Source organism: Solea senegalensis, linkage group LG3, assembly GCF_019176455.1.
Source record: "Solea senegalensis isolate Sse05_10M linkage group LG3, IFAPA_SoseM_1, whole genome shotgun sequence".
NCBI classification, from domain to species: Eukaryota; Metazoa; Chordata; class Actinopteri; order Pleuronectiformes; family Soleidae; genus Solea; species Solea senegalensis.
Window position 1 is genome coordinate 247,296 of NC_058023.1, and position 11,816 is coordinate 259,111.

An 11,816-nucleotide genomic window follows, 5' to 3' on the forward strand; every position below is an offset into this window, starting at 1 on the left:
CCAATTCAGGATAACTGGAACTCAAGCTGTTGGATTTTCCACTTATCCTCAAACTCTGTGAGAACACGGAACAGCTGTACTGTAAGAAACAAACAGTCTCTGTAATCAAACGCCTATTGTTTCAAAATGATGATCGATTTCTGCGAGCTGTGAGAATTCCAAGAAGAGGCAGAATCTTCTGTTTGTGGGAAAGAATAAAAACACAGAAGTAAGAACGTTTCTAAACACTCACATTTATCTTGTGAGTCCTCGGCGTCCAAGCCTCGCTGTGTGAGACGAAGTTTGATTGATTGATTGATTGGCGTTTGGAGTAAACAGCGGCGTTGACGGGGCGTCGTCGCTGCACGATGACCCAGCTGAACACAGAGACAGCTGAAAAGCTTCCGCTGTGATCTGAGCTGTTAACGGGAGATTAACAGCCTGTAATTTATGATCTTAATCTCGTGGAGCTGGATGTGGACAGCGAGGGTTCGCTCCGATCCTCAGCTCGTTACTCACGTCTTTACTGTCGTGCAAAGGCCTTTAAGTGTTTCCCTATATTTCTAAAGAAGACATTTAAAGTTGCTTTAATTAACATCTGTGTTAAATAGTGTTCTGTAGTGAAGTGAAGTGTCTCACGATGCTTCATCCAGTCAGGAACCAGAACTCCGGTTCAGTCTGATCCGGAAGTTTGGCTCAACCTCGTTACGACCAAATAAAATCAGAAGAAGAAGAGTTAACCGCCTCATACGTCCTCCAGCTCATCCATGTGCAGCAGCGTGCAGAGCCGGGAATCGAACCCTTACCCTTTCTGTTGAAGTACATTTTATATCAGAAAGATGTGGAAGATATTGGAAGATGTGAGGATGAAGATGTCACACTGCTGAACAAGAGCAGGAAGTAGGACACAAACTCTGGGGAGGAAACATGGAAGGGATCGAGGGAGGGAGGAGACGGAGTGAGGACGGTTTTATGATCCAGTCATGGTCATCATCAGTGGGTGTGTGTTGTGCTGCTGCTCCTCGATGTTTACAACCGAAGTCTTTGAATCTTTGTAAATAAAGTGAAATGATGTGTTTATTTGTGCTCCGCTAACGTCTGAAAGCTACACGTGAGCGCAGCCTCCGTCAATCCTCATCAGTTCCTCCTGGAAATCAAATCTGAAAAATACGCCCCTTTCTAAGGTATGTAGTTGACGAGCGCGTGCAGACGGACGAGAGAATAACTCCTCCCTCTACAGTCGTAAAAAAAACATTTATGAAGTGAGTGAACCACAAGGTCTTGGAACCCGGATCACAGGAACCGAACCTGATCCTATACTGTAGCTGCTGTGTGTGTGTACGTGTGTGTGTGTGCGTGTCAGCGCACATGTGGCCACACCCCTCAGCGTTGAAAAGAAAGAGTCCTTTCATGATTGATGAGGGAACAAACCTCTGCAGTTGGTGCATATCCATGAACACACACACACACACACACACACACACACACACCTGCAAACACGTTCATGTGTGTGTGTGAATGGTTTCTGCACTCAATTCTGTAGAATATGGGCCGGACTCTGCAGGAGTGAGACGGGCTCAGGTGTGAAGGTCATTTTCAGTAACTGACCAACGTGTCCGTCCATCGCAGAGCGACGCAAGAGATTCATCTTTGAAAAATAACAGTGACGCACAATCACAAAAAACCCAAAACACACACGTTTAAAACCTTTGACCTTGTGTGGCACATGGACTCAAACCCTGCTCATTAATCATGAGTTCAGCTGCTGCAGCTGCTGTGTGACCAGAGCAATGGTATGCTCCACTACGGTGTGGGAGGAGCTAGAGCCATGACAGACAGGCGGCTCAACACTCTATTCTCACAAAGCTTCACGTCTCTCGCTGACGTGGGCGCGGGTGTAGGCGGAGTCTCAGTCGGACCTCAATCCTGACCGTGAAACACTCCGTTACGACGACACAACCGACGTCAAGCATCACAGCGACGTGTGCGTCTGAGTGTCTCGTCCTCTGTTGCTTAGCAACGGTGGTAACACAAGAAGAAGACAGCGATTTCCTGAACTCACTTCTCGTGTGTGTGTGCGTGTGTGTGTGTGTGTGTGTGTGTGTGTGCGTGCGTGTGTGTGTGTAGCGTTGCGTGTGCGTGTGCGTGTGCGTGTGCGTGTGCGTGTGCGTGTGACTCACCCGTGGCCATCTTCCCGTCAGCTGCAGCCGGCCCGTCGGGGATGACGCTCTTGACCTGGAGGAACTCATCGGGCTCGTCGCCTCCGATTATGGTGAAGCCGAAGCCCATGTTGCTCTTCTGCAGCGCGGTGGATAAGAAGCTGCCTTTCAGCTGCGCGGGGTCTCGCGTGAACAGTGGCTTCTCTGTAAGAGGACACGAGGACATGAGGACACGAGGACATGAGGACACGAGGACACACACGAGTCAAATCAGTACGCGGTGTTATTCACAGCACATGCTAGAACAGTGTGATATCTGGTGCGGGGCGGAGCTTAAAGGGGGGGGGGTTCATGGGTGGAGCCACAGGAAAACTGGCAGGATGCAGGTGAATCATCTGCTGCAGACGGAGACGCAGACAGAGTCCGTGCTGCAGGTCGTCAGTCCCACCCCGAGGCCACGCCCCCTTAAAAAGCAGCAAAGTTCAGCAGAATGACAAGCTGTCAGTCAGGGATCAGGTCCAGGAGGAGGTGCTCGGGAGGGGGGGAGGGGAGAAGAGAGGAGAGCTGGGAGACGTCTGCAGGAGGAGGAGGAGGAGGAGGAAGAATGAGAGGATCTCAGTCACACTCAAACACGTCTCCATCCTCAGACACAGAGCTGTGGCGAGGGTTCACGTTAACATCCTGTGTTTGCCCCCACTGATCCACGGCGATAAGACAAAACATGTCTCGCTTACAAACCAGCACGCTCACAGGAGCAGCCTCTTCTCTGCAGGCCTACTTACTGACGACGTGCCACAGGGAGAGGGCGCTACAGACAGGCGGCTGCTGCTGATGATGCTGCTGCTGATGCTGCTGATGCTGATGCTGATGATGGTGGGGGCACATTGTCATCCGCCGAGTCAGAACGTGCCGGAGCGGGGAGACGTTGGCGGAGGACGAGGCGACTCTGCGGCCCAGAGCCGGCGAGTGAGGGAGGTCGCCGAGGCTGTGGCAGCGCTCGGGCGCCACCGCGTCCACCTGCGCGGGGGGGGGTCTGGGGAGGGTGGCACAGGGACCGGCATCCTCCACTGACATCAGAGGAGGAGGAGGAGGAAGAGGAGGAGGTGGCAGGGAAAAAGGATGGAGAGAGAGCCTCAGTGGAATAAACTCAGCGACAGGCTCTCCGCTCGACGACTACGTTACTACGGAAACAAACCTCCAGTCCAGACCGTCTTTTGTTGCGTTTCCTGCTGCAGAGAGCGCTGGAATCATGCAACAACACAGTCGCGATGAAAGCACACGTTCACAGAACCATGTGACCAACAGGTGTCATGTGACTGTCGGGCCACGCTTTTATTTCATCGTCTTTTCTGAGCGAGGATTTAAAAGAAACCTCGAACGTCAGGACATCGGATACGTTTTACGTTAGTTGTTGAATTCCCCTTCACGGTCACACGGGTCGGTCGTAGGTCATAGGTCATAGGTCATGGATCGGTTCCTAGAATGAGATTACCGGTTGTGTTTATTCCTGATTGACACCTGTTTTGCTTCCAGACCCTTTAACCCTTTCACTGCAGTGGTTATGCAACACTTTGTGTTCCCAGAACAGAAGACGTTGCACATTAAAGCCGACGTGTGGTAATTACGGTAATTTCACTCGCGCTGTTGCAGGAAGCCGGAGAATCGGGTTAGGAAAAAAACATTTTTTTGGCCTGTTTTTGCACATTGAGACAAAATGGTATGTTTTATACAATAAACCTTTTGTTTTTCTTCATTTTAAACTGTGAATACACTATTTTAACATACAGAAACGTGTAAATAACTGACTCACAGCCTTTTATGGTTCAAATAATCAAAGAAACATAACAGAAACATTGATTGAGCTTTCAGGTGGTAAAACAGTTTATTTGAGTGAATATTGACGACACAGTGGAATAACGGTCTTACCTCTGTAGATGGTGGGAAGGGGCAGTGAGGACAGACCCTGGCTTTGCATCTGCTGCTGCTGCTGGAGTCTTCTCTTTGCCTCCAGGACTGGGTTTTCAAACTGGGTCCTTCTATTTATATGACTGTGGTGATAAAACGAGGAGAGAGGAAGAGTTCAGACACTGTGCAGCTCCCCTCCCTCCCTCCCTCCCTCCCTCCCCTCTCTTGGCAAAGATCAGATCAAAAACTCCTGGCACTTCCGCAGCTTTTGCTATGATGACTAATTAAGTAGCCGGTCCCCAGATTATGTAACAGAGTCACAGAGAGAGAGAAGAACACATAACTGTTTCCTTTCTGACTGATGAGCAGAATATTGTGCCAGTCAATGACTGAAAACACTGATTCCCTTTAACGTCCCACGTCGTTCTTAATTTAGTTTGTAAAAGGGAAGAGACACACACACACACACACCTCTCTGTGCTCTCCTTATCTTTAACAAACACCTCCAGTCTTTCACCGTTAATTACAAAACAGCTTGATGATATTTTTACATAAAATCTCACTCCAGGTTCATATTTATTCACATTTTCTCTGAACCAAAAAATGAAAAATCTTTATATTTGCATTTTGCGACAGAGACGCTGATCTGGGCTAATCTGCAGATAAAGATGCGCGGCGAGTGTTTGCGACGCGAGGATGAGGAAACTCCTCCCTCCTCCCTGCAAATAAACAAGGCAGACGCAGCAAACACTTCCTGTTCCTCATAAACACGATTAACAGCCAGCACCAGAAATCAACTGCAACATTATTTATTAAACATGTGCCAGACTTACTCCACATAGTAGCTGCCATAAATGGGGTCATCGATTTTCTCCCAGCCATATGGAAGCTCTGGAACACACACACACACACACACACACACACAGTGTTAATACACTATTAACACACAGATTTTGAGCATGAGATTATAATATATAATATATACATAATACAAAATAACTGCTGAAAAGCTATAGCGTCTTAAATTTGGCCGATGCTAGCGCTGTGTTAGCGTCAGGGGTTACACACGTGAATGTTACAGTATCAATTAAAACAAAGATATTTAGCCTGTTAGCATGCTAACTAGCATGAAACACAGTGACACTGACGATGACATTTTCCAACAGACAATGTTTCATCACTTGAAAAGAGTGTCGTGTGAAACAGGAAACAGGAAGCTTCTGTTTTTATAACTCAACGTATGAAATTCTCTCGTGTGTGAGGTCAAGAACAAAGAACTTCAACTCACTCTCAAAGTTTTCAAAAGGTGGATGAAGTTATTTTACGAAAGAAGCTGCTGCTCACACACACACACACACACACACACACACACAGCTCACTGACAACACCACAGCCTGAACGTCCTGCAGGGCGGAGCCTGAACGTCCTGCAGGGCGGAGCCTGAACGTCCTGGACACACACCGGCTTTGATTAGAGATAATGAGAGTTAATCAGGACGAGAGCCAGGACAACCACAGGGGGCGCTGTGTGCAAACACACTCGCTGTCTCTCCTCCAGCACACAGCAGGGATATCAGAATAACACACACACACACACACACACACACACACACACGTGTCACATGCTTCTCTGAACCCCTGCCTCCATCCCCTGAAAAACAAATGATTAAACTTTCAGTAGGATGCACTCTTTTCTGCACACACACTGCACACACACACACACACACATGCGCGCACACGCACACACACACGCGCACACACACACACACACAGTTGTGAGTGATATAACAGAGTGCTACGAGCAGACTCAAGACCCACGAGAATAAACCTCCACACATTCCTCAGCCCCGTCTTCACTCATTAAATATGAAAGTGAGTGTTTCATGTTGTCACCTTAACACACATTCACACGGGAACATCTTTACATCACACACACACACACACACACACACATAGCTTGTATTAGTGTTGCATATGCCCACAACAGCAACGCACAACAGCAGGAGATCAAAGTGCTCACGAATCGCAGCAAAAGACTCTCGATTAAAACGTCCACAGGAAGAAAAACGCAGGCGGATGTAAATAGAAGAAGAAGAAGAAGAAGAAGAAGAAGAAGAAGAAAAGTGGAGGATGAACAGATACTGGAAAGTATTGAAGTAGAGCTTTGTTCTCATATACAGAGCAAGCGTCCAATCACAGACCAGAGCTGAGCTGCGACTAACGATTCTTTTCTTTTCATCAAATGATGGTAATGATGATGTTCTCAAATGTCATGATTTCTTTGTTTTATGGAGCAAAAAACAAAGAAAATATTCACATTTAAGTAGCTGAAACAATCAGAAATCTCGTTTTAATCATGAAAACCGATGAATCGATCAGCAAAATAGTTGACCATTAATTTAGTAATCATTTAATAATCAATTATTGAGTAATTGTTTCAGCTCTTGACAAGATTCACCAGCGCGTCTCACGTCTGTGATGTCAGCTTCTCACTCAGTTAGCGCTAGCATACATAGCTCTTACTCTGTATGCTAACAGTTAGCGCTAGCATACATAGCTCTTACTCTGTATGCTAACAGTTAGCTCTAGCTTGCAGAACTCTTACTCTGTATGCTAACAGTTAGCTCTAACATACATAGCTCTTACTCTGTATGCTAACAGTTAGCTCTAGCATATATAGTTCTTACTCTGTATGCTAACAGTTAGCTCTAGCTTGCAGAACTCTTACTCTGTATGCTAACAGTTAGCTCTAACATACATAGCTCTTACTCTGTATGCTAACAGTTAGCTCTAGCTTGCAGAACTCTTACTCTGTATGCTAACAGTTAGCTCTAGCATACATAGCTCTTACTCTGTACGCTAACAGTTAGCTCTAGCATACATAGCTCTTACTCTGTATGCTAACAGTTAGCTCTAGCATACATAGCTCTTACTCTGTATGCTAACAGTTAGCTCTAGTGTGCAGAACTCTTAGCTAAAAGCTCAAATTGTAGTTAATAGCTTCATGAGGTGAATGAGAAATAAGTCTGTGAAGAGTTTGCTAACGCTAGCTAACATCAGAATCAGTGATTTACTCAAAGCACTGGATCTTTACCAGTTAAACTTTTAATGTGCAGTCAAAAATGTCGTATAAATCTCTTTATATGAAATCTTATTTCACAATATAGTCGTTTTTGGTCTCCATGACGACAAACTCTGGCATAAACCAACGTCCTAACAAGCTAACAAATACAAGTACATACACACAAACTGAGAGGCTGTTACTCTGGTGCTGATAAATGCTGAAATTGGGATTGTTTTTCTGTTTGGCTCCTCTGAGCGCCGTTTATAACCTCACTGTCAGCAAACCTGCGATAGAGCGCTAACTCCACGGGACAACGAGGAGGTAGACAGAGTGTGTGTGTGTGTGTACCAGACACTGCTCATCTGCCATGAGTCCAGGAACCATGAGTGGAGCTGGTGTGAAATGTTCATGTAGGAGCTCACATGATGGACCGCTGACAACCAGCAGGAGGCGTCCTGGCATCTTTCCCACAGTTCCTCCCTCAGTCTCATTCTCATTCTGCTTCACCTGCGACTCTTTCCTCCTTATACTTCCATCACCTACTCGTACATAACTAGCACAGCCAGGAATTGAACTCACAACCTTCCAGTTGCATGACAACTCACCCTACCACTGATCCTTTTAATACTTTTACTTACATTTTATATCAGAAAATGACTTTTGATACTTGTGCTAACATACTTTTGCTCTGAACACACATTAGGGAGGACTAAGACTTGAACTCGTCGCACACAACAAACCGTAAATAAGCAGTAAACAAGGTTCCTGAACTTGTGTCTCGCCTACGACGACATAATCTTACACTGAAGCTGCAAAGTCTGTGAAAGGCCATCGCTGACACAAAGTTACAAAACTGACCTTAATTATCCCAGTTTTCTCTTCCTGAAAATGTCACGGAACGCACACGCGCACGCACACGCACACACGGATGTGTTCACGTGGAATCACTTCCATTTGTGACCATTTCTGAAACACTTTTTAATCTGAAATCTCCTCGTTCTCGGGATTCTCTGCTCCATCACTTCCTGTTTGAAACCACTGTGTATGAACGACAGTTTCTGTCGCCAACAGTGACGAAGAGAAATACACAGCAAAACACTGACCTTTAACCTTTCTGAGTTCCTTTAAAAAACTTACTCATTTGTTCCTAGTGGCAGAAAATGTCACTTTTCTACTTTTATCATATAACATACATATCATATATGAACTGTATTTTTACACAACAGTCAAAAATGGAATAGTTTTATTTTAACTTCCAATATCTGATGCTATTTTTAGACTTATTCCCTTTTCTGGACAGACCAAACAACCTGAATAGGGCTGTGAATTAAAGATGGAAAACACAGAAATACCATTTACTACTTAGAAAACTTATTTAGTTTGATTTCTTTCACTTAAAACGTGCTGAACGGATCCAGTTGTCACTACATTTATAGAAAGAACAGACATTCATTTGAAAAACACTCTCCAGTTGAGCAGGAAACGTCCGACCTTGACGTGAACACAACAAAAGCACGTTTCAATCTCTAACCACTGAAAAATGACTGAATGTGATGAAATAACCTCTCATTCATAAACACCACTCTTCCTCCAATCACTTTTTCTAACTGTGTCGCAATCAAAGGCACAGTGTGTGTGCGTGTCTGTATGTGTGTGTGTGTGTCTGTATGTGTGCGCGTGTCTGTATGTGTCTGTGTGTGTCTGTATGTGTGTGCGTGTGTGTCTGTATGTGTGTGTGTCTGTATGTGTGTGTCTGCGTGTGTGTGCGTGTCTGTATGTGTGTGTGTGTGTGTGTGTGTGTGTGTCTGTATGTGTGTGTGTGTGTGCGTGTGTGTCTGTATGTGTGTGTCTGTATGTGTGTGTGTGTGTGTGTGTGCGGCGTGTGTGCGTGCGTGTCTGTATGTGTGTGTGTGTGTAATGTGTGTGTGTGTCTGTATGTGGTGTGTGTGTGTGTCTGTATGTGTGTGTGTGTGTGTGCGCGTGTGGCGTCGTGTCTGTATGTGTGTGTGTCTGTATGTGTGTGTATGTGTGTGTGTCTGTATGTGTGTGTGTGCGTGGTGTGTCTGTATATGAGTGTGTGTGCGTGTGTGTGTCTGTATGTGTGTGCGTGCGTCTGTATGTGTCTGTATGTGTGTGTGTGTCTGTATGTGTGTGTATGTGTGTGTATGCGTGTGTGTGTCTGTATGTGTGTGTGTGTGTCTGTATGTGTGTGTGTGTGTGTGTGTCTGTATGTGTGTGTATGTGCGTGTGTGTGTCTTTATGTGTGTGCGTGCGTGTGTGTGTCTGTATGTGTATGTGTGTGTCTGTATATCTAAATCTACGTTATCTGTGTTTCTGTCACATGTCGAGCGTTCAGTGACCTTTAATCAGGACCTAAAGACCCGGAACTCGACCCACTACACTTCTGTATTATTGATTATTGCGGCACAAAATAACGCTGCTATTACGTTAAAGGTCAAGTCTTTAAGTGTTAAGTGTTTAAATGTTCATAAAATAACAACTTGCACATGTTATACAGTCATTCTTCAAACTGAAGCACAATAAATATGAATTATCTTGTGTCTTCAAAGAAAACTATGACAAAATAAAGGTGAGTTTCTAACATTTGTCAGATTATAAACGTTAGATACGGACAGCGACTCCAAACCTGTGACGACTTCCTGTCGCTCCAAAACCCAGTAACCAATCAGCAGGCAGCTTCCTAAGCCCCGCCCATGGTCAGAATCACAAAAAAATACCCAAAGAAAAAAAAGAGTCGTAGTGAACTAATAAAATGGAGTGGGATTCTACACACAAACTAAATCAACACAGACAGAACCTGACATGGACTGGGGTCCATAACTGAGAGGCAACAGTGCTAACCCCTTTCACCCCCGCGCTGTCCTAATGGCTGCCACTGAATCTGTTTAGAATATGATGACATTTCACAGGCCGGGACAGAGTGAGACAGAGATTTACGATTCTACTCTTACATCGCAGACCAATAAACACATTTATCACGGCTGTGTTTTCCCTCCGCTGGGATAAAATCCTTGATTTAAGTCTTTTACAAGATGATTAACAAACCAATACATCTCCACCACGACAGCTAAAGTCAATGCACAACAAATCACTTCATTTTCTCACCACTGTGTTTGCCTGCAGCTTCTTCTCCTGTTGAACAGGTGGACAAATCAAACATCCTTCCATGTCGCGCTCCTGCAGAACCCTGAAGAAGAAAACTACTGTCGATGTTCTCAAGCTCACATGTGACAAACTTTATCATCTATTTCACTCTGAATGGGACAAGAATGTACAACAATGACATTTCTGATGAAGAAAGACCTAAAACTATAGGAAACGTGACCGTTAACTCGTCAGGAAAATGATGAATGAGGTTAAAAACCAAGACACACGTCGAGCCGTCGAAACAGAGCTCGCCCCCTAGTGGCTGTTCAATATCTTCTAATTTCCTGGTTGGCTTCAGGAGGAAACCGTTAATCTAAGGCTAATTTTAACCTCTGCACAACTCAAATCTGAACCCTAAATGTAAACCAGTTCCCTCAGAAATGAGATTCTGCCTCATTAGGACCAGGTTTTGGCCTGCATGAGGATGACTGGTCCTGACGTGGTCCTCAAAAGAAAACAAATACAAGTACACACACACACACACACACCTCATAATGCATTCCCTTAACCTAAACCCTATTCTAACCCTGACCTAAAACCAGGTCTTAACCTGAGGACATAAAGTCTCGCACGGATTTACTGGACGGTTTTAAAAGTGCAGCAGAGAAAATAAGAATAAGAATAAAACAAACTATTACTGCTCAGTTTTCACTTTCATTTGCACAGCACTGAGGCAGAAGGAGCCAATTTAAGGCCATTATAATGTCAACATCTTTAAGTGCAATGCATTAGGATGAAATGGAAGCTCTTATTGACAATATATTAGTGAGATAAACACCTTAAAATTAATCTTCTCTTTTTTAAGGGCTTATTTACACACACACACACACACACACACACACTGTATGTTCTCTCTGAACAGTAATTGTATTAGAGCTGCAACAGTTAGTCGATTACATCAATTATCAGCTGACAGGAAACAAACTTTTATAATCAATGATTTTTTAAGTGTTTTGTAATCAGGTAAAATGAATGAAAATAACCTTCATATAAACTGATGTTGATATAATAACTTTTATATTATGTGCAAATGTGTGTGCGTGTGTGCTGTCAGCATCTTAATGTCAATCAAAGTGTATCAGGTGCTTTCACACATATACAGACACAAGTGATGTAAATATGACGCTCAATAATGACGTTTACATTAACTATTATCATCGTTTACATTTATGCTCTTTTTTATTTATTACCACTGATTGTGAAGCTTTAAAATCAGGTCACACAGTGTATTTCTGTCATTGTAAACCAAGACTTTTACATCAAATGTTACCCATACACATAATTTGTGACAGAAAATGTGTGGGATTACAGGAGGAAAACAATAAGAATCCATACAGATTACTTCTGTCTGTGTACATGATGATGATGATGATGACGACGTGTGGATTTTGAGAGTAAATAAAATGCATAAAGGTCACGTTAACACCACTGAGTTACTGAGTTACTGAGTTATTGAGTTACTGAGTTATTGAGTTATTGAGTTATTGAGTTACTGAGTTATTGAGTTATTGAGTTACTGAGTTGTTATTGAGTTACTGAGTT

At 44.2% G+C, this 11,816-nt stretch overlaps 1 protein-coding gene across 5 annotated transcripts in view; it reads right to left on the minus strand.

Moving 5' to 3' along the window:
- Positions 1 to 11,816, minus strand: part of LOC122765899 (membrane-associated guanylate kinase, WW and PDZ domain-containing protein 2-like) — a 45,162-nt gene that overhangs the window by 19,188 nt on the left and 14,158 nt on the right. For all 5 annotated transcript variants that reach the window (XM_044020376.1, XM_044020375.1, XM_044020374.1 and 2 more), the window contains exons 5-8: positions 4,877 to 4,934; positions 4,065 to 4,186; positions 2,921 to 3,205; positions 2,160 to 2,342 (exon numbers count right to left, since the gene is read on the minus strand). In XM_044020376.1, coding sequence (XP_043876311.1) covers positions 2,160 to 2,342; positions 2,921 to 3,205; positions 4,065 to 4,186; positions 4,877 to 4,934 — 648 coding nt within the window. The remainder of the gene's footprint in view (positions 1 to 2,159; positions 2,343 to 2,920; positions 3,206 to 4,064; positions 4,187 to 4,876; positions 4,935 to 11,816) is intronic.